This window comes from Salvelinus alpinus, chromosome 31 (genome assembly GCF_045679555.1).
Source record: "Salvelinus alpinus chromosome 31, SLU_Salpinus.1, whole genome shotgun sequence".
NCBI lineage: Eukaryota > Metazoa > Chordata > Actinopteri > Salmoniformes > Salmonidae > Salvelinus > Salvelinus alpinus.
In genome coordinates, this window is record NC_092116.1 from 3,151,399 (window position 1) to 3,175,064 (window position 23,666).

Below are 23,666 nucleotides of genomic sequence, written 5' to 3' on the forward strand. Positions count from 1 at the left end.
TGCAAAAGAGCAAAATAAATAAATAAAGTAGGAGAAGGGGTAGTTGTTTGGGCTAAATTATAGATGGGCTATGTACAGGTGCAGTGATCTGTGAGCTGCTCTGACAACTGGTGCTTAAAGCTAGTGAGGGAGATAAGTGTTTACAGCTTCAGAGATTTTTGCCGTTCGTTCCAGTCATTGGCAGCAGAGAACTGGAAGGAAAGACGACCAAAGGAGGAATTGGCTTTGTGGGTGACCAGTGAGATTTACCTGCTGGAGCGCGTGCTACGAGTGGGTGCTGCTATGGTGACCAGTGAGCTGAGATAAGGCGGGGCTTTACCTAGCAGAGACTTGTAGATAACCTGTAGCCAGTGGGTTTGGCGAAGAGTATGAAGCGAGGGCCAACCAACGAGAGCATACAGGTCGCGATGGTGGGTAGTGTATGGGGCTTTGGTAACAAAACGGATGGCACTGTGATAGACTGCATCCAGTTTGCTGAATAGAGTATTGGAAGCTATTTTGTAGATGACATCGCCGAAGTCGAAGATCGGTAGGATAGTCAGTTTTACTAGGGTAAGTTTGGCGGCGTGAGTGAAGGAGGCTTTGTTGCGAAATAGAAAGCCGATTCTAAATTTGATTTTGGATTGGAGATGTTTAATATGAGTCTGGAAGGAGAGTTTACAGTCTAACCAGACACCTAGGTATTTGTAGTTGTCCACGTATTCTAAGTCAGAGCCGTCCAGAGTAGTGATGCTGGACGGGCGAGCATGTGCGGGCAGTGATCGGTTGAATAGCATAGATTTAGATTTAGGTATTGCCCCGCAATTGTTATTTACTGCTGCTCTTTAATTATTTGTTATTCTTATCTCTTACTTTTTTATGTATTTTCTTAAAACTGCATTGTTTCTTAAGGGCTTGTAAGTAAGCATTTCACTGTAAGGTCTACACATGTTGTTTTCGGCGCATGTGACAAATACAATTTGATTTGATTTGATCAGTCTCTTTCCTTCATTCAACTTCTTCCAAAGCAGAAAGCTTTCTCTGTCAGTAGGAATGGGAGGTCAGAACTCAACTAATCAGATTGCAGGATTTTAAGTGGAAGCAGCAAAGATGCTGCGCCAAAGTGTAAGCTTTCTGTCAAATGGCATGTGTCGCACTAGTAAACAATTAATTCTAGCAATTGAGAAAAGTGTATATAATAGAGGTATAGATAGAGTTGGTGGTGTGGAGAGGTGAAAAGGGTAGTTGAGAAACAGGCACACACACACTCAAGAAGACAAAGGCAACAAGGACACACACACACACCACATAAACACAGAACAAATCAACTAATCCTCCTTAAGATTGTGTGAACCAGCATGGCAAATGTTCTTATTCCATACAAAGTTATTCTTCAACCTTGCCGTGTTTTACCTTTATTTCCCAGAAAGAGCGGTAGGGCAATAGAAAGGCAGCAGCCTCCACTTTCATGTCAATATTTTTTACTGTGTTTTTTTTTCTTTCTGTATTTTACCTCCGTGGTTTGATTGGTAGGCAGATCCCCCGTTTGAATCTAATCTGCTTGTCTCATATTGATTCCTTCATTGCAATTACTTTAAGCGCAGACCAAATTGAAACCAGCCTTTAATTGAGGATAATTTGGTCCGTAATGGGCAGCCATTGTTCTCAATGCGAGGTCTTAAATACCCCGAGGGCAGACCCCAGCCCACACTGAGTAGGCCTGAGCAATCTGACATCCAAAGCGCTTTTAATCTGCATTAAGTAGCTTTAATGTTCTCAGCAAATCGCAAAGTTAAAAAGATAATTTAGACACTCTTGAGTTCAACATTTGATCTGTATGTCTGCCTGTCTGGATCTGTCTGTCTGTTGGTATCTCTGTCTGCAGGTTCATTTCACAGCCAGAGAGATTCACAACCTGTTGGTCAAATGATTGTTTCGTATTGTCGTTATAGAAATGTTAGATAATGAATTATGAAAACCAAGTCAACGTGTGATTCACAAAATGAAGTCCAGGTGGACTTCATTTGGACTGCATATATGCCCTTGCAATCATAAATCACAAGGTTTGACTTGCCTTCAGATAAACTGTGGGGCACAATGCCTTGAAACGTTGCACAAGAAAATCACAGCAGACTTATACAATTTGAATATTCTCATCCTCAGCCACTCGTAAAACCGCCGTGCTCAGGCTTACAGTCTTAAGACGGTCACAGCTTGATAGATCTAAACCAGACTATTAGTGGGTCCATTACCCTAACCCCTAAAACCTTGCTGGTTATACCAATACCACAGAATACATCAGCTAGCACCACTGATACAGCAACGGCTATATAAAAAATAACCGCTGCTTGTCTTGCAAAACCAGAGTTGTGGTTTTGATTCCAGCACAGGTTACATAACACTGAGTACATGTGTAAACTGTAAGTCTCTTTGGAAAAAAAGTGTCTACTCAATGACCATAGCACCAGAGTCTGAGGAGGAACTTAGGCTAGCACGAGTTCGTACAATACAATAACTTCTTTCATTTCTCCATCTTAATTAGGGTATCCTCCATCCTGTTACAATCTTCAGTGTGTTACAAGCGAATCAGCTCCACCTGCAAACCACTGATTATAGACAAAGAAACCACCGTCGGGCAGTGAACCAACATGTATCCTTGAAAATCTGTATTGCAGTTAGCTTGTTCTAGAATCAAACTCAACGCCTCAGATGTATACAATGGGAAGTGAGTGTTTTCAGTTTGGCCTTCACAAAGTTAAGTTAATCGGAGCAAAAACCAAATAAAGATCATGTAGAAAATCAATCATGTCGGGTAGATATTTTAAATCCAAATTAAATTCAACAGGCAATTGAAAAGGGATGCGGTCCAAATTACATACCGTAGCTCAAAGGAAGAGGAACTTCCAAGGCCTTGATCTAATAGGGAAAATGAATAAGGCTAATACATCTACTAAAACGGCTCTGATCAAATTAGCAGAGGTCTTTCAGAACGAGACGAGGAGAGCACATCAAAGGCTAAAGCAAAACGCATTCAATAACTTCCCTGTGAGATGCTTCAGATTATATTCACCTGATGAATGCATGCATGGTCTCAAATTAAACTCTGATTAAATTCAGCCTGCACTATATGCAGTATTCATATCCAGAGGACACATCCGACGCCCCCCTAACGATCCACACCTCACCTTCCTGCTTCAAAATCAACCTTCAAAATCAACCACACACCCATAAAGCACACAGCCATCTGCTTGCTCTACACACAAGCAACACCTACAAAATAAAACATCTGCATGTATCTACCTTGGTGTTCACCTATATACTCTATGTGGAATATGCGTGTCAATGTGTTTTGCACTTTATATCTGCTCTTTAGTGTTTGCCCCTACCATTTTCCATATGCTCTGCCTCACCGACACTGCCATCCGGCGTGGTCCTCTCGTAGCTGTCCTCGGGCAGGGGCAGCGCACCCAGCCTTGGGCCCCCCGAAGAGCCCTTGCTGCTGGGCGTCTCCGACTCCTCCAGCCCGCTGTCGTAGCAGCTCTGCAGCGATCCCTGCTGGTGGGGGTCTTGGGGCTGGCTCACCACCGAGAAGGTCACTCGGCGGAACGGCTACAAGAGAGAACGAGACGGCGTGGGGGTCACTAGCTGGACTATAGGTGGGAGGAACGCCCGGTGGAAGGGGGATTTGTGGGACAGGGGACAGGGGTTAAGTTTAAAGAGTTTAGGGGTTACAGTTTGAGTATAAATGAGGTAATCCCAGGGGATATGTGCCTTCAGAAAATATTCATACCCCTTGACTTAATCCACATTTTCTTGTGTTACAGCCTGAATTCAAATGGATAAAATGTACTACCCCATCATGTAAAAACTTATTTTTTGCCATTTTTGCAAATTTAAAGTGAAATACAGAAATATCTATATAATATATATATAAGAATTCACACCCCTGAGTCACCTTTGGCAGTGATTACACACCTGGATGGTACAATATTTTCTAAGTTGGTTGTTGCTCATTGCTTGACAGCCATTTTCAAGTATTGCCATAGATTTTTAAGCCGATTTAACTGTAACTAGGCCACTCAGGAACATTACATGTCGTCTTGATAAGTAACTCCAGTGCATATTTGGCCTTGTGTCTTAGGTTATTGTCCTGCTGAAAGGTACATTTTTCTCCCAGTGTCTGGTGGAAAGCAGACGGAACCAGGTTATTCTCCTCCATTCTGTTTCTTTTTAATCCTGAAAACTCCCCAGTCCTTAACAATTACAAGCATACTCATAACATGACGCAGTCACCACTATGCTTGAAAATATGGAGAGTTAAAAAGGAAGGGAAGGTGCTGTTAGTAGATTTTGGTAGACAGAAGGTGCGCTTTGGTAAAAGGGGTAAATTGGTCATCAAAAAGAAAAGAGCACCACGCTTCATATACTTAATTAAAATGCCTTTATTTGTATGCCAAGTTCAAAGGAAACAATAAGAATGTTAAGAATGGGATAAGAATGTTGCCAGCCAGTATGGCTTTGGAACATTTAGAACGAAAGACTGGGTCGCGTCCATAGATACAGAACAAAAAGACTGAACGACTGGATCGAGTCTCTGGCAACCGAACCTATATTGAATGAACGACCAGCTGGCTTGGGTCGCAACCCTAGATTTGTATCGGGACTATATCTTGTGGAAGGATGAAATGGTATGAATAAATTCATCAAAATAACATTGTTAATGAAAATGTGTCAATCATTATTTGAATATGTTGGTAACCCGTTATAAAAGTGATAATGCCCTCGAAGCCGATGTTTGGAGGATATATTGGCACGGTTTGCCGGCCCTCAACTTTTTCTCGGTCATAACAGCACCCGTGCTAATATATCCTCCAAACACCGGCTTCTCTGGCGTTATCACTTTTAAGTAACTACATCCTCAGTTTTCTGCTATCACAGCCATTAAACTCTATAACTGTTTTAAAATCACCATTGTTCTCATGGTGAAATCCCTGAGCAGTTTCCTTCCTTTTCTGGCAACTGAGTAAGGAAGGATGCCTGTATCTTTGTATTGACTGGGTTTATTGATCCAACAGCCAAAGTGTAATTAATAACCTCACCATGCTCAAAGGGATATTCTATGTTTTATTTTTTATTTTTTTACCCATCTACTAATAGATGTCATGTTTAATACTATTAGTCCACACAACTTTTGTGACTTGTTAAGCAAGCGTTTACTCCTATAAGAATGTTTCGAAGATAAATACACGATGCTGCGACAGAGGACTAAAAGTCAATAGAGTACTAACGATTAATGGAAATAGTGTTTTTTCTGTAATAGGGGATTAATGCAGAGACATGGGAGGAATCTGTCTATGTATTGAGTATGAAATAGGATACTTGTTATTTGGCCTTTGGCCATTGGCCCAGTTTTATTGCAAGGAATTCTAATTGGTCAACCACAGGATAGGGCTGGGTTATAAAACGACATGCTGTCCCTTTGTTCTGTGGAGAGAGAACTGAGAGAGAATCACTGAGGACAGGGAAGGAACGACCATCTACCATCTACCTCTCAGCATTACATCTATGATTTATCGTCTTCGAATAAACCTGTTTTCCTCCCCCTGGTTTGCTTTGGGGTCTGTGTTATTAAAGAATAACATCAACTGCTAACACTTCTGAACTTATTTAGGCTTGCCATAACAAAGCGGTTGAATTCTTATAGACATTTCAGCTTTTCATTTTTTATTCATTTGTAAAAATGTCCACGTTTGACATTATGGCGTATGGGGCCAGTGACGCAAAATCTCAATTTAATCAACTTTAAAATCAGGCTGTACCACAACAAAATGTGGAAAAAGTCAAGAGGTGTGAATACCTTCTGAAGGCACTGTATACTATACAACAGGGGAGAGAGGGTAGGGGGGAATCTTAAGGGGCTATAACTTAGGGAGTTGATAGACGTTGGTGCACTGCAAGTCCAAGTGGCGGTGTCAATTTCTCTGACTAGAGCAGTTTGGTATAAAGCAAACTGCTGCAAACTCCAGTAGTTTGCTTGCAAAGGGTCTGGTAGCCAAATGCTATGACACTCTCGAAGTCATAAGCCTAAAGCCTGTCCACACACAAACAACATGTCAGTTTGGCTAACACAGAGGAACACATAGTATGCCTATTCAATAACATCCTTTCATAAAGAAAGACCAGGCACAAACGCCTTATGAAAGACCTGTGTATGGAGTACATAGAGACGCTTTCACTCTGAGAGCATCTGAAAACCTACAGGGAGTGAGTATGGCCAGCTAGCTAGCTGATTCTGTGATAAATATGGCTAAGGAGGAGTGAAGGACGCTGTAGCCTCTTTCACTTCTACTTCCCATACTGAAAGAGGACAAGGTGAGTGAACAGCCTCCCTACGGGAGGTGTGAGCTAACACTAGCACAAAAGGCATGTAAGGAAGGACATACACACAAATGTGTATTTAACACATAGAACAAGGCTGAGTAAGACAGTGGTGGTTGCGGCAGACACATTATCGAGTGCTGTCTGTGAACTAAGCAGTGAGTGGACAGGTCATTAATGCTGAGGCCTTTCTCTCCACACAGAAAAGCTCTGCAGGAACAACTGATGAGGCAGCAGGAGAGGGTGTACTAGAAATCACTGTCCAGCACAGTAGGTGCACATCGCTTTCGTCTCGGTTGTGTGCGCGTGTGTATGTGTGTGTGTGCGAGTGTGTGTATGTGTGTCATGAGAGAGAGAACAACAGAGGTAGGCAACAAATGAACAGCTAGTTTGGTCATTATCAAAATGAATGGCATAACAAATGGCTAATGTGATTCATTAATACGATACACAGTCACAGATCCACTCTAGCTTGGCATCTCCCCTATCACCCCTTGGTCCTCTTCCCCTCCTCTCCTCCCTCCTCTCCCCCCGTCCTCCCTTGTTTCTCACGGCATCATAAGAATATTAAACAGGGCAGGCCTCAATTTATCTATCACTGCTCTTTAAATTTTTCCTCTGTCTTGACAGACTGACATCAGTTTTCACAGATCATTATTATCAATTGCAACATTAATGTACACTGTGGTACCTAACCCTGGAATTGGTCACCGTTGCGGACAAAGATCATTCCGGCAACTCCATCGAAATGTGTTAAACGCGCACACACTCCTCGTTATGTACAAGTGGTGGTCACCACATAAATGACATCCCCTTTGTTATTATGTAATCGAGAGACAATTATTGTTTCAAGCGCCTCTGAATCTCAGCCAAGGAGACTTGAGACATTTTTTTTTATATATACTGAAAAAATCCCGTAATCCATTATGGGATTTTGTGCTCCCTCTCTCTGCATGTTAAAATGTTCATTTATTTATTTACCCAGTTTTTTCTCTCCCTGGCTAATGCAGCAGCAATCTTGGCAGTAAATCATGTTTCCATGTAATTACAATCAACACTCAACAAATGAATTGAAATTAATATTCATAGGAATTTCACTTGAATAGTCAAACATTTGTTACATAATTAAAGGCCCAGAATGGGGTCCTATTTCTTTCACAGCAATAATGCTCTAAATTATGTTTAGATATCAAAACCTAGTCCGGCTCTCCTCGCTTCGTTCCCAAAGGAACAATGTTGGGTCGTGCATGTCAGCAATCTAAAGTTCCAATGTTTGAATGTGGTGGTGGTTTAAACTGCAAACGAACGAAGGAAACTTTATCGATGGATTAGATGACCGGAGTGCTATACTCTATGGAAATGTATTTTTCTGAGGAATTAAATGAAGAGATTGTTGCTAAATAAGAGGTGATTTGGGCAAAGAAAGCAGAGGAAAATTGAGTCCTGGTGACACCATCGTTTCATTTGAACTTAAATAATAAAAATGTAAAAACATTTTCGGAACAAAATAGGGTGCGCGCACACGCACGCATGCACACACACACACACACACACACACACACACACACACACACACACACACACACACACACACACACACACACACACACACACACACACACACACACACGCGCACACGCACATGCACGCACACGCACACGCACGCGCATGCACACGCACACGCACACGCACACAAACAAACAAACACACACATAAACACACACACACACACACACTGCAACAGCCAGAGGGTTTGATGAGATTTTAAAAGAACCCAACGTTTCCATTCATTCTATCTCCTCTAAACGAATAAATAGAATTTCCAAAACACTTTTCTTCCTACTGTGCGGCAGCAGCGCCTGAGATGAAGAAAAAGAAAAACGACTTGTCCCGGCACGCCATGTGAAATCATGTTTGGTTTCTGAGTGCCAGAACCAATCTTCCTCGCTTCCTCGCTCCCTCCCAGGGTCCAGGGCGTAAAGGGATCTGTCTAGCAGTGTCATAAGTGCAGAGAGCCAGGGGAAAATAAAGCGGAATTCCCCTGGGGCTCTCCACCCTCCTTCCCTCCATCCCTTCTTTCTTCCCGCCGTTCTGACTTCAGGGTCCTGTTTGTGTGATGGCGAGAGATATATCACACCGCCGCGGCGTTAGAGAAACAGACAGTGGGTGAGACGGAGGAAACGGCTTCCCTCCTCGGGTCATGTGGCATGAGGTCAAGACCTCTCGCTGCCGGTTGGCCAATTTGAATGAACGCTGGTTGTCATTAACCCTGACCTAGAGCGGTGGAATGACACCCTATTCCCTCTCACTCTACCCTGACCCCTCTATCACCACGCCAGCTCCCCCACGTTCACGTCCCCCCTAGCTTAGTGATGACTAGGCCACACATCGTATTCCCACAAACACACACACACACACACACACACACACACACACACACACACACACACACACACACACACACACACACACACACACACACACACACACACACACACACACACACACACACACACACACACACACTGATATGGATGGATGAATGGACACATGCATACTGCACCCCATGCTGTGTAAGGCTTGCTTGAGCTTCGAATGCAAGGCTTTCATTTCTAGTTAGCGTTAGCCTTTTTATCTCTTCCAGACGCAGGCCCTGGCTATCACTACGGGGTCTCTGACCGCCTCTCTGCCTGTACGAGTGATTGAAAGCCGGTCATGACAGCCACGGGTGATTGAATGCCTCAGTCATTCAAGCCGAATGAACACACTAAACAAAACGATTGAGCCACAGGGAGATACTGTGGTCAGACTGTGGGGGCTGTGGTGGCCCGGCTCAGGCTCCCAAACTAGTTCCTAACACTAAAGTCAAAACACATATCAGCCAACTGGTACATGCTTTACTGGAGCCAAAAATAAAGATGTTTTGTTGTGCAGTTCACGTCAATAATGTGTGACCTTCACAGATTTTAAGTCCCTAACTGAAAGAGCTGAATGGTTGTCGGGAATGGTTGATTTGTCCCTGATTTTGATCTATGTTTTCTATGTATTCTTAGTGGTACCACCAACACCAATCAATAGGAACGAATCGTTATTTAGGAATGTTACTTAACGCGTATGTGTGTGTGTGTGTGTGTGTGTGTGTGTGTGTGTGTGTGTGTGTGTGTGTGTGTGTGTGTGTGTGTGTGTGTGTGTGTGTGTGTGTGTGTGTGTGTGTGTGTGTGTGTGTGTGTGTGTGTGTCTGTCTGTCTGTTTATCTGTGTGTTACCTTGAACATCTGTTGTTATACTGCTATGATAAACCTCCAAATCTTTCTGATTCCCACACACCATGCTTGTTCAAGTTGATAAGGCACATGTGATACACGTATGAAATACACAATGTTTCCTTCTCCCTCCTTCCATGTTAACACTACATTACAATTCTATGTCTTATATACCCGCTGTCATCCCGCTGTCATCCCTCACTTTGTCATGAACCAACTTCTAGCTCCACATGACTGAATTCCCAATTAGGCTTCTCTGGGGCTCGTGGACCAACAAAGGGGGGGGGGGGGGTGGACAGATGGATAGAGGAAGGGTTGAAAACATGCTGTATGTAACTTCATCATAATGCGCCAATGGCAAATGGCGGTGACCCGCTAGCCGTGAACCGTGGCTGGTAATAGAGCCTAGGCCTGACTCTGTGGGGAGTAAAGATAAACTATGGGGCCCCATTTTCCATTTGTTTTGTCTTTATCTTACACACCTGGTTTCAATTCCCCAATTATATGTTCATTATTTAACCCTCTGTTCCCCCATGTTTGTTTTGTGAGTAATTGTATATTTGTATTGCGGTCCGTATTTGTGGCCTTGTATTTTTACGACGTGTATTGTTATATTATTGAGTAAAATTGCTTTCATTACTCAATTCTGCTGTCCTGCGCCTGACTCATCTCACCAGCTACACACAGATGCATTACAGAGGGGGTGGTTGAAGAAGAGAGAGAAGGATATGGAGGAAGAAGTATAGAGAAAAAGTGATGCGGGGATTTGTTTAGAGAGAAAAAAGAGATACATGGAGGGTGAGTGAGAGAAAAAGAGGGATAGAGAGAAGAGGAGTGAGTGACACATTAGTGTGGTCATGATTACCAGAAGTGACAGTCGGTAATTAAGTCGCCATGTTTAATTTGTCATGGGTAACCTGCAAGTGACCCCCCATACCCAGCCACCTGAGACTTACACAGGAAGTGCGGCAACATTGTAGTAGCAAAACGGCTAATGTTGGTGAATGAGCTTGTTTGAGTTAAAAATCATATCTAGACAAAGTAAAGAAATACAAAGTCACAATCATCACATTTTCTACTTTTGTTACATGAATCCGATGCACTACGTGTGCATGCCTGAGTGTAGATAACTTGTGACTTGATGAGCAGGGGTCCGGTTCTGTTTGGGTGCTATTCTGTAACATAACTTAATTACTAGCTTCCTGGCTAACCCGGGAAACAGTCTGAGTTTAACTCATCTCAAGCCTCAGCGATCCTAGAGGGATGGATACAGATACCTCAACACGGTTTACTCTTCACCTGCTTTGAAGGAGCCCTGAGGAGAGGAGGGTAGAAGGGTAGAGGCCAGCGTTGGCTCGTTGGGATGGAAGCAAGGGAGTAAAGGAACTCTGAGGTTAGGGCAGGTTGGGGTGTGGTTAGGAGGGTATGAGGTGCTGTCTCGTTATCCTAGCCGCCTAGGGAGTCTCGAGTATCTTGTTGCCAACGAATGATAGTGTTGACCCCGTCAAACTTCGTTTCTCCTCTTTATCTCCCCCCCTTTTTTCTTCTCTTTTTCCAACCCTCCTCTTCCACACACATTCCATCCACCCCAGGTCTGCTTCGTTCCAACCAAAAGAAAAAGAAAAAGCCATGAAAACATTTTCAAACAACACGCAAAAAAAGAGAAAGATAAAAGGCAAGACAAGACAAAAGAGGCGCTTATATATATTAAAAATACAGACCGGTGTATTGTTACAGACTTTGGCATCCGAGTCAAAAGAAATACATAAAAGTGTTTTCTGTTTCACTTCAGTGGATCGAAAAAGTGCTCAGAGACAGAGAGGCTTTCAGAAACATTGATGCATAAGTCTTTTCAGTCATAGATTCTCTCACCTGTCCAGTGTCCAGTGTCTCTGTGATCTCGCACTGTGGCCCATGTTAGGTAACGCAGTTGAAAGCTAGCCTTTCACTCTCAGACTTGGCAGGTGGCTCTGCTTTGCTCTTTGAAAGGCCACAGGTGTTCCAACGTTTACAAAACCAAACTTTAGAATGAACTTTGCGATACTCGCAGAGGTTATGACTTTCAAAGGACAGTCTGTCTCTAAATCAAAAGACTCAACTTAATGATGCTAGTTATTTTTTCTCTTCGACTAACCCATTCCGTTTTTATCATGTGGTTGTTTCATGATCTAATAGCATGTGATCGATCGCATGCCCTTGAACTATTTTATTATTTCTACTAGTGTGGTTCCCTTTGGGGTCTTTATGGACCATTTATCACCTTGTTTAGCTGGGTAAATATATAATTAAATATAACATCCCTGGGTTAGCAATGGAGGCTTAGAGAATTCAAACAGACAGTGGCATAGCCCCAACATGAAGGTCTGGGTAATCCGGTAGGAGAGGGGAGAGGGGGGACAGGGGGTCTATGTCACAAAGTTGTCGCCAACCAACAGTGTTCCACCATGGGTGTTTGCTTTGCTGAAAAATCCTCAGTCAATCAGCCTTGTGCCCTGGGAGACACGTTAGGGAGGGAGAGAAGGAGGAAGAGAGAGGGAGGCACAGACAGCCAAAGATAAAGCAAAAGAGTTAGCAAGAGAGAGAGAGAAAGAGAGCTGGTCCCATCTCCAAACTCTATTTATTCCTTTTTTTATTCCCCCTGTTCTCTTGTTGTTTGGTTGCAGTGTGTTTAAGGCCTCCTGTCTTTGGAGGAGAGCCACAGACAGACAGACAGACAGACAGCCAGCCAGCCAGCCAGCCAGCCAGCCAGCCAGCCAGCCAGCCAGCCAGCCAGCCAGACAGACAGACAGACAGACAGACAGACAGACAGACAGACAGACAGACAGACAGACAGACAGACAGACAGACAGACAGACAGACAGACAGACAGACAGACAGACAGACAGACAGACAGACAGACAGACAGACAGACAGACAGACAGACAGACAGACAGACAGACAGACAGACAGACACCAGGGAGTCACAGAATTAAAGTGAGAAAAAAAGGAAAGATCACACATGGTTACTTTCTCAAAGTCTGTTGCTAAACTTATAATTGCTCTTCAATTGGGGGATTAGGCCACTGCTGTAACAGAGATACTATTCTGAGGGGACACCTTTTCCGCCTTCAAAAGATGATCCAACCTCTGACCTGAGCTGAATGGGAAAGTAGAACTGTCTTCAGAGGGAGGAGGGACGTTTCACTTTTGAGTGGCAATGGATTAAGATAGCTAGTATCGCTAACAAATACATACAGTATTTATGGGGATTCTTCTATATCGCTCTGTACGTATTAGTCATACATTGAAAATGAAACATTGAGTGAGATGATTGATGATATATGGGTGATATAGGGAGGTACAAGGACACATTAGGATTTAGAGGGTTAAGTATGGTTTTCAAAATGCATGAAGGAGGTCTGTTGGTCACACCAAGGGGGACCAGGATATTTTCATTCAAACTCAAACACTATCCATGTCTTGACAATCAATGATGGCTATTAGAGTTATCTAATATGAATGGATATGGTGCTCTTGTGTGTCTCTGAATTGTATTCAATGTGAACCTAAGCTTAGACAAGTACTCCCACGGACAAGACACACAATCACCTCAACCCTGACACAACCATCGTTCAATTTACATAGTCTGGCTACCAATCCCAACGCTCATATTACAAACATTTGACATTAGTTATTGTTTGTATACTGTTGAGTGACCCGTTACTTGAAACGTATGTGTGCAACCCCATATATATGAGTGAGTCCACATGTGTTTTTTTGTGCCTGTCTATCCACATTTGTGTACTACGGAGCATGCATGCGTGCCTCTGTCATGTCACATGTACGACACGTCAGTCTCAGTGTCCTGCTTAGGTGTTGTGTGTGTGTTTGGTTTTACTATCCTTGTGGGGACCAGAAGTTCTCAGAAAGATAGTAAAACAAGGAACATTCCAACAAATGGGGACATTTTACAGGTCCCCACAAGGTTTAGGGTTACCATAATGGTTAGGGTTAGTGGTTGGGTTTAGGAGTTACGGTTAGGTTTAGGGGTTTGGGGTTAAGGTTAGGGTTAAGGGTGAGGTTTAAGGTTAGGGAAAACCAATGTGTGTGTGTGTGTGTGTGTGTGTGTGTGTGTGTGTGTGTGTGTGTGTGTGTGTGTGTGTGTGTACAGTAGGAACACCATCACGGTTACCAAACACTGCAGCTGACAATTGACACACTACTAGTGTGTGACAGGCCTCATCCTCGTGGTAACATTAGTGCATTGTGATACGGGACTGGGCGTCAGCAGAAAGTATGGCGAAGAGTCAAGATGACCATTCATAGCAGTAAATATGGCTGCTCAATTGTAAACGCCAAACAACCAAACACATGGACTATTGGATTCTGAGTCACAAGACAGGTAGACAAAATATTGCCCCTTCTGACTTTGCTGTCTATGTTAAACTTCGCTGAGACCAGTACACAGTCCTCTGTGTTCCCCTTTCACTGATCCCAGAATAGCTGTGTGTATTCTAATCTAGTTAAGAGAAGGCAGAGAGAAAGGGATTGAGAGAGAGAGCGAGAGAGAGAGATTTAGAGTTAGAATAACTTGGATCTTTTGGCAAGGATATACACAAGATTCTACCCTCCACAACGTAACCTTCACTCCAAACCTACAGCCTGATTTTGGACAAAATTCCCTGGGAGGATTCCTACTACCAAAGATTCTTATTTCCAAGTCATACAGCAAATGCTCTGGTAAACAACCAACAGAAACCTGAAAACACCATCCAACCTGGAACTGAGTGAGTAATGTTTAGTCTGATGAGAGAGTATTACTAAACTGATAGATCTGAGAGAATATTACTAAACTGAGAGAATATTACTAAACTGAGAGAATATTACTTAACTGAGAGAGTATTACTCAACTGAGAGAGCTGAGAGAATATTACTAAACTGAGAGAATGTTACTCAACTGAGAGAGTATTACTAAACTGAGAGAGTATTACTCAACTGAGAGAATATTACTCAACTGAGAGAGTATTACTAAACTGAGAGAGTATTACTAAACTGAGAGAGTATTACTAAACTGAGAGAGTGTTACTAAACTGAGAGAATATGACTCAACTGAGAGAGTATTACTAAACTGAGAGAGTATTACTAAACTGAGAGAGTATTACTAAACTGAGAGAGTGTTACTAAACTGAGATAATATTACTCAACGGAGAGATTATTACTCAACTGAGAGAGTATTACTAAACTGAAAGAGTATTACTAAACTGAGAGAGTATTACAAAACTTAGAGACTATTACTAAACTGAGACAGTTTTACTAAACTGAGAGAGTGTTACTAGACTCAGAGAGTATTACTCAACGGAGAGAGTATTACTAAACTGAGAGAGTATTACTAAACTGAGAGAGTATTACTTAACTGAGAGAGTATTACTAAACTGAGAGAGTGTTACTAAACTGAGAGAGTGTTACTAAACTGAGAGAGCTGAGAGAATATTACTAAACTGAGAGAATATTACTCAAATGAGAGAGTATTACTAAACTGAGAGAGTATTACTAAACTGAGAGAATATTACTAAACTGAGAGAGTATTACTAAACTGAGAGAGCTGAGAGAATATTACTAAACTGAGAGAGTATTACTAAACTGAGAGAGTATTACTAAACTGAGACAGTTTTACTAAACTGAGAGAGTGTTACAAGACTAAGAGAGTATTACTCAACGGAGAGAGTATTACTAAACAGAGAGAGTATTACTAAACTGAGAGAGTATTACTCAACTGAGAGAGTATTACTAAACTGAGAGAGTGTTACTAAACTGAGAGAGTGTTACTAGACCGAGAGAGTATTACTAAACTGAGAGAGTATTACTAAACTGAGAGAGCTGAGATAGTATTACAAGACTGAGAGAGTATTACTAAACTGAGAGAGTTTTACTAAACTGAGAGAGTATTACTAACCCGAGAGAGTATTACTAAACTGAGAGAATATTACTAAACTGAGAGAGCTGAGAGAATATTACTAAACTGAGAGAGCTGAGAGAATATTACTAAACTGAGAGAGTATTACTAAACTGAGAGAATATTACTAAACTGAGAGAGTATTACTAAACTGATAGAGTGTTACTAGACTCAGAGAGTATTACTCAACGGAGAGAGTATTACTAAACTGAGAGAGTATTACTACACCGAGAGAGTATTACTTAACTGAGAGAGTATTACTAAACTGAGAGAGTGTTACTAAACTGAGAGAGTGTTACTAGACCGAGAGAGTATTACTAAACTGAGAGAGTATTACTAAACTGGGAGAGCTGAGAGAGTATTACAAGACTGAGCGAGTATTACTAAACTGAGAGAGTTTTTCTAAACTGAGAGAATATTACTAAACTGAGAGAGCTGAGAGAATATTACTAAACTGAGAGAATATTACTAAACTGAGAGAATATTACTAAACTGAGAGAGTATTACTAAACTGAGAGAATATTACTAAACTGAGAGAGTATTACTAAACTGATAGATCTGAGAGAATATTACTAAACTGAGAGAATATTACTAAACTGAGAGAATATTACTAAACTGAGAGAGCTGAGAGAATATTACTAAACTGAGAGAATATTACTAAACTGAGAGAGTATTACAAGACGGAGAGAGTATTACTAAACTGAGAGAGTACTACTAAACTGAGAGAATATTACTAAACTGAGAGAGTATTACTAAACTGATAGAGCTGAGATAATATTACTAAACTGAGAGAATATTACTAAACTGAGAGAGTATTACTAATCTGAGAGAGTATTACTAAACTGAGAGAGTGTTACTAAACTGAGAGAATATTACTCAACTGAGAGAGTATTACTAACCCGAGAGAGTATTGCTAAACTGAGAGAATATTACTCAACTGAGAGAGCTGAGAGAATACTACTAAACTGAGAGAATATTACTAAACTGAGAGAGTATTACTAAACTGAGAGAATATTACTAAACTGAGAGATTATTACTAAACTGAGAGAATATTACTAAACTGAGAGAATATTACTAAACTGAGAGAATATTACTAAACTGAGAGATTATTACTAAACTGAGACAGTATTACTAAACTGATAGATCTGAGAGAATATTACTAAACTGAGAGAATATTACTAAACTGAGAGAGTATTACTAAACTGAGAGAGTATTACTAAACTGAGAGAGTGTTACTAAACTGAGAGATTATTACTCAACTGTGAGAGTATTACAAAACGGAGAGAGTATTACTCAACTGAGAGAGTATTACTCAACTGAGAGAGTATTACTCAACTGAGAGAGTATAACTCAACTGAGAGAGTATCACTAAACTGAGAGAATATTACTCAACTGAGAGAGTATTACTAACCTGAGAGAGTATTACTAAACTGAGAGAATATTACTAAACTGAGAGGATATTACTAAACTGAGAGAGTATTACTAAACTGAGAGAATATTACTACACTGAGAGAGTATTACTAAACTGAGAGAATATTACTAAACTGAGAGAGTATTACTAAACTGAGAGAGCTGAGAGAATATTACTAAACTGAGAGAATATTATTAAACTGAGAGAGTATTACTAAACTGAGAGAGTATTACTAAACTGAGACAGTTTTACTAAACTGAGAGAGTGTTACTAAACTGAGAGAGTATTACTAAACTGAGAGAGCTGAGAGAGTATTACAAGACTGAGAGAGTATTACTAAACTGAGAGAGTTTTAATAAACTGAGAGAATATTACTTACCCGAGAGAGTATTACTAAACTGAGAGAATATTACTAAACTGAGAGAATATTACTAAACTGAGAGAGATTATTACTAAACTGAGAGAGTATTACTAAACTGATAGATCTGAGAGAATATTACTAAACTGAGAGAATATTACTAAACTGAGAGAGTATTACTAAACTGAGAGAGTATTACTAAACTGAGAGAATATTACTAAACTGAGAGAGTATTACTAAACTGATAGATCTGAGAGATTATTACTCAACTGTGAGAGTATTACAAAACGGAGAGAGTATTACTCAACTGAGAGAGTATTACTCAACTGAGAGAGTATTACTAAACTGAGAGAGTATAACTCAACTGAGAGAGTATTACTAAACTGAGAGAATATTACTCAACTGAGAGAGTATTACTAACCTGAGAGAGTATTACTAAACTGAGAGAATATTACTAAACTGAGAGGATATTACTAAACTGAGAGACTGAGAGAATATTACTAAACTGAGAGAATATTACTACACTGAGAGAGTATTACTAAACTGAGAGAATATTACTAAACTGAGAGAGTATTACTAAACTGAGAGAGCTGAGAGAATATTACTAAACTGAGAGAATATTATTAAACTGAGAGAGTATTACTAAACTGAGAGAGTATTACTAAACTGAGACAGTTTTACTAAACTGAGAGAGTGTTACTAAACTGAGAGAGTATTACTAAACTGAGAGAGCTGAGAGAGTATTACAAGACTGAGAGAGTATTACTAAACTGAGAGAGTTTTAATAAACTGAGAGAATATTACTTACCCGAGAGAGTATTACTAAACTGAGAGAATATTACTAAACTGAGAGAATATTACTAAACTGAGAGAGATTATTACTAAACTGAGAGAGTATTACTAAACTGATAGATCTGAGAGAATATTACTAAACTGAGAGAATATTACTAAACTGAGAGAGTATTACTAAACTGAGAGAGTATTACTAAACTGAGAGAGTGTTACTAAACTGAGAGATTATTACTCAACTGTGAGAGTATTACAAAACTGAGAGAGTATTACTCAACTGAGAGAGTATTACTCAACTGAGAGAGTATTACTAAACTGAGAGAGTATAACTCAACTGAGAGAGTATCACTAAACTGAGAGAATATTACTCAACTGAGAGAGTATTACTAACCTGAGAGAGTATTACTAAACTGAGAGAATATTACTAAACTGAGAGAATATTACTAAACTGAGAGAGCTGAGAGAATATTACTAAACTGAGAGAATATTACTAAACTGAGAGAGTATTACTAAACTGAGAGAATATTACTAAACTGAGAGAGTATTACTAAACTGAGAGAGCTGAGAGAATATTACTAAACTGAGAGAATATTATTAAACTGAGAGAGTATTACTAAACTGAGAGAGTATTACTAAACTGAGACAGTTTTACTAAACTGAGAGAGTGTTACTAAACTGAGAGAGTATTACTAAACTGAGAGAGCTGAGAGAGTATTACAAGACTGAGAGAGTATTACTAAACTGAGAGAGTGTTACTAAACTGAGAGAGTTTTACTAAACTGAGAGAGCTGAGAGAGTATTACAAGACTGAGAGAGTATTACTAAACTGAGAGAGTTTTAATAAACTGAGAGAATATTACTTACCCGAGAGAGTATTACTAAACTGAGAGAATATTACTAAACTGAGAGAATATTACTAAACTGAGAGAATATTACTAAACTGAGAGAATATTACTAAACTGAGAGAATATTACTTACCCGAGAGAGTATTACTAAACTGAGAGAATATTACTAAACTGAGAGAATATTACTAAACTGAGAGTGATTATTACTAAACTGAGAGAATATTACTAAACTGAGAGAATATTACTAAACTGAGAGAGCTGAGAGAATATTACTAAACTGAGAGAATATTACTAAACTGAGAGAGTATTACTAAACTGAGAGAATATTATTAAACTGAGAGAGTATTACTAAACTGAGAGAGTATTACTAAACTGAGACAGTTTTACTAAACTGAGAGAGTGTTACTAAACTGAGAGAGTATTACTAAACTGAGAGAGCTGAGAGAGTATTACAAGACTGAGAGAGTATTACTAAACTGAGAGAGTTTTAATAAACTGAGAGAATATTACTTACCCGAGAGAGTATTACTAAACTGAGAGAATATTACTAAACTGAGAGAATATTACTAAACTGAGAGAGATTATTACTAAACTGAGAGAGTATTACTAAACTGATAGATCTGAGAGAATATTACTAAACTGAGAGAATATTACTAAACTGAGAGAGTATTACTAAACTGAGAGAGTAATACTAAACTGAGAGAGTGTTACTAAACTGAGAGATTATTACTCAACTGTGAGAGTATTACAAAACGGAGAGAGTATTACTCAACTGAGAGAGTATTACTCAACTGAGAGAGTATTACTAAACTGAGAGAGTATAACTCAACTGAGAGAGTATCACTAAACTGAGAGAATATTACTCAACTGAGAGAGTATTACTAACCTGAGAGAGTATTACTAAACTGAGAGAATATTACTAAACTGAGAGAATATTACTAAACTGAGAGAGCTGAGAGAATATTACTAAACTGAGAGAATATTACTAAACTGAGAGAGTATTACTAAACTGAGAGAATATTACTAAACTGAGAGAGTATTACTAAACTGAGAGAGCTGAGAGAATATTACTAAACTGAGAGAATATTATTAAACTGAGAGAGTATTACTAAACTGAGAGAGTATTACTAAACTGAGACAGTTTTACTAAACTGAGAGAGTGTTACTAAACTGAGAGAGTATTACTAAACTGAGAGAGCTGAGAGAGTATTACAAGACTGAGAGAGTATTACTAAACTGAGAGAGTTTTAATAAACTGAGAGAATATTACTTACCCGAGAGAGTATTACTAAACTGAGAGAATATTACTAAACTGAGAGAATATTACTAAACTGAGAGAATATTACTAAACTGAGAGAATATTACTAAACTGAGAGAATATTACTTACCCGAGAGAGTATTACTAAACTGAGAGAATATTACTAAACTGAGAGAATATTACTAAACTGAGAGAGATTATTACTAAACTGAGAGAGTATTACTAAACTGATAGATCTGAGAGAATATTACTAAACTGAGAGAATATTACTAAACTGAGAGAGTATTACTAAACTGAGAGAGTATTACTAAACTGAGAGAGTGTTACTAAACTGAGAGAGAGAATATTACTCAACTGAGAGAGTATTACTAAACCGAGAGAGTATTACCAAACTGAGAGAGTATTACTCAACTGAGAGAGTATTACTAAACTGAGAGAGTATTACTAAACTGAGAGAGTATTACTAAACTGAGAGAGCTGAGAGAGTATTACAAGACTGAGAGAATATTACTAAACTGAGAGAGTTTTAATAAACTGAGAGAATATTACTTACCCGAGAGAGTATTACTAAACTGAGAGAATATTACTAAACTGAGAGAATATTACTAAACTGAGAGAGATTATTACTAAACTGAGAGAGTATTACTAAACTGATAGATCTGAGAGAATATTACTAAACTGAGAGAATATTACTAAACTGAGAGAGTATTACTAAACTGAGAGAGTATTACTAAACTGAGAGAGTGTTACTAAACTGAGAGATTATTACTCAACTGTGAGAGTATTACAAAACAGAGAGAGTATTACTCAACTGAGAGAGTATTACTCAACTGAGAGAGTATTACTAAACTGAGAGAGTATAACTCAACTGAGAGAGTATCACTAAACTGAGAGAATATTACTCAACTGAGAGAATATTACTAAACTGAGAGAGCTGAGAGAATATTACTAAACTGAGAGAATATTACTAAACTGAGAGAGTATTACTAAACTGAGAGAATATTACTAACCTGAGAGAGTATTACTAAACTGAGAGAATATTACTAAACTGAGAGAATATTACTAAACTGAGAGAGCTGAGAGAATATTACTAAACTGAGAGAATATTACTAAACTGAGAGAGTATTACTAAACTGAGAGAATATTACTAAACTGAGAGAGTATTACTAAACTGAGAGAGCTGAGAGAATATTACTAAACTGAGAGAATATTATTAAACTGAGAGAGTATTACTAAACTGAGAGAGTATTAAACTGAGACAGTTTTACTAAACTGAGAGAGTGTTACTAAACTGAGAGAGTATTACTAAACTGAGAGAGCTGAGCGAGTATTACAAGACTGAGAGAGTATTACTAAACTGAGAGAGTGTTACTAAACTGAGAGAGTATTACTAAACTGAGAGAGCTGAGAGAGTATTACAAGACTGAGAGAGTATTACTAAACTGAGAGAGTTTTAATAAACTGAGAGAATATTACTTACCCGAGAGAGTATTACTAAACTGAGAGAATATTACTAAACTGAGAGAATATTACTAAACTGAGAGAATATTACTAAACTGAGAGAATATTACTGAACTGAGAGAATATTACTTACCCGAGAGAGTATTACTAAACTGAGAGAATATTACTAAACTGAGAGAATATTACTAAACTGAGAGAGATTATTACTAAACTGAGAGAATATTACTAAACTGAGAGAATATTACTAAACTGAGAGAGCTGAGAGAATATTACTAAACTGAGAGAATATTACTAAACTGAGAGAGTATTACTAAACTGAGAGAATATTACTAAACTGAGAGAGTATTACTAAACTGAGAGAGCTGAGAGAATATTACTAAACTGAGAGAATATTATTAAACTGAGAGAGTATTACTAAACTGAGAGAGTATTACTAAACTGAGACAGTTTTACTAAACTGAGAGAGTGTTACTAAACTGAGAGAGTATTACTAAACTGAGAGAGCTGAGAGAGTATTACAAGACTGAGAGAGTATTACTAAACTGAGAGAGTTTTAATAAACTGAGAGAATATTACTTACCCGAGAGAGTATTACTAAACTGAGAGAATATTACTAAACTGAGAGAATATTACTAAACTGAGAGAGTATTACTAAACTGAGAGAATATTACTAAACTGAGAGATTATTACTAACCCGAGAGAGTATTACTAAACTGAGAGAATATTACTAAACTGAGAGAGTATTACTAAACTGAGAGAGAATATTACTAAACTGAGAGAGTATTACTAAACTGAGAGATCTGAGAGAATATTACTAAACTGAGAGAATATTACTAAACTGAGAGAGTATTACTAAACTGAGAGAGTATTACTAAACTGAGAGAGTATTACTAAACTGAGAGAGCTGAGAGAATATTACTAAACTGAGAGAATATTATTAAACTGAGAGAGTATTACTAAACTGAGAGAGTATTACTAAACTGAGACAGTTTTACTAAACTGAGAGAGTGTTACTAAACTGAGAGAGTATTACTAAACTGAGAGAGCTGAGAGAGTATTACAAGACTGAGAGAGTATTACTAAACTGAGAGAATATTACTAAACTGAGAGAATATTACTAAACTGAGAGAGTATTACTAAACTGAGAGAGTATTACTAAACTGAGAGAGTGTTACTAAACTGAGAGATTATTACTCAACTGTGAGAGTATTACAAAACTGAGAGAGTATTACTCAACTGAGAGAGTATTACTAAACTGAGAGAATATTACTAAACTGAGAGAATAGTACTAAACTGAGAGAGCTGAGAGAATATTACTAAACTGAGAGAGTATTACTAAACTGAGAGAGTATTACTAAACTGAGAGAATATTACTAAACTGAGAGAATATTACTAAACTGAGAGAGCTGAGAGAATATTACTAAACTGAGAGAATATTACTAAACTGAGAGAGTATTACTAAACTGAGAGAATATTACTAAACTGAGAGAGTATTACTAAACTGAGAGAGCTGAGAGAATATTACTAAACTGAGAGAATATTATTAAACTGAGAGAGTATTACTAAACTGAGAGAGTATTACTAAACTGAGACAGTTTTACTAAACTGAGAGAGTGTTACTAAACTGAGAGAGTATTACTAAACTGAGAGAGCTGAGAGAGTATTACAAGACTGAGAGAGTATTACTAAACTGAGAGAGTGTTAATAAACTGAGAGAATATTACTTACCCGAGAGAGTATTACTAAACTGAGAGAATATTACTAAACTGAGAGAATATTACTAAACTGAGAGAGTATTACTAAACTGAGAGAATATTACTAAACTGAGAGAATATTACTTACCCGAGAGAGTATTACTAAACTGAGAGAATATTACTAAACTGAGAGAATATTACTAAACTGAGAGAATATTACTAAACTGAGAGAATATTACTCAACTGTGAGAGTATTACAAAACAGAGAGAGTATTACTCAACTGAGAGAGTATTACTCA

At 38.8% G+C, this 23,666-nt stretch overlaps 1 protein-coding gene across 5 annotated transcripts in view; it reads right to left on the minus strand.

Moving 5' to 3' along the window:
• Positions 1-23,666, minus strand: part of LOC139561001 (protocadherin-7-like) — a 211,893-nt gene that overhangs the window by 97,603 nt on the left and 90,624 nt on the right. For 3 of the 5 annotated variants that reach the window (XM_071377794.1, XM_071377793.1, XM_071377796.1), the window contains one exon: positions 3,366-3,588. The exons of 1 other annotated variant lie outside the window; for it this stretch is intronic. In XM_071377794.1, coding sequence (XP_071233895.1) covers positions 3,366-3,588 — 223 coding nt within the window. The remainder of the gene's footprint in view (positions 1-3,365; positions 3,589-23,666) is intronic. One more of the 5 variants, XM_071377795.1, reaches the window with a different exon arrangement.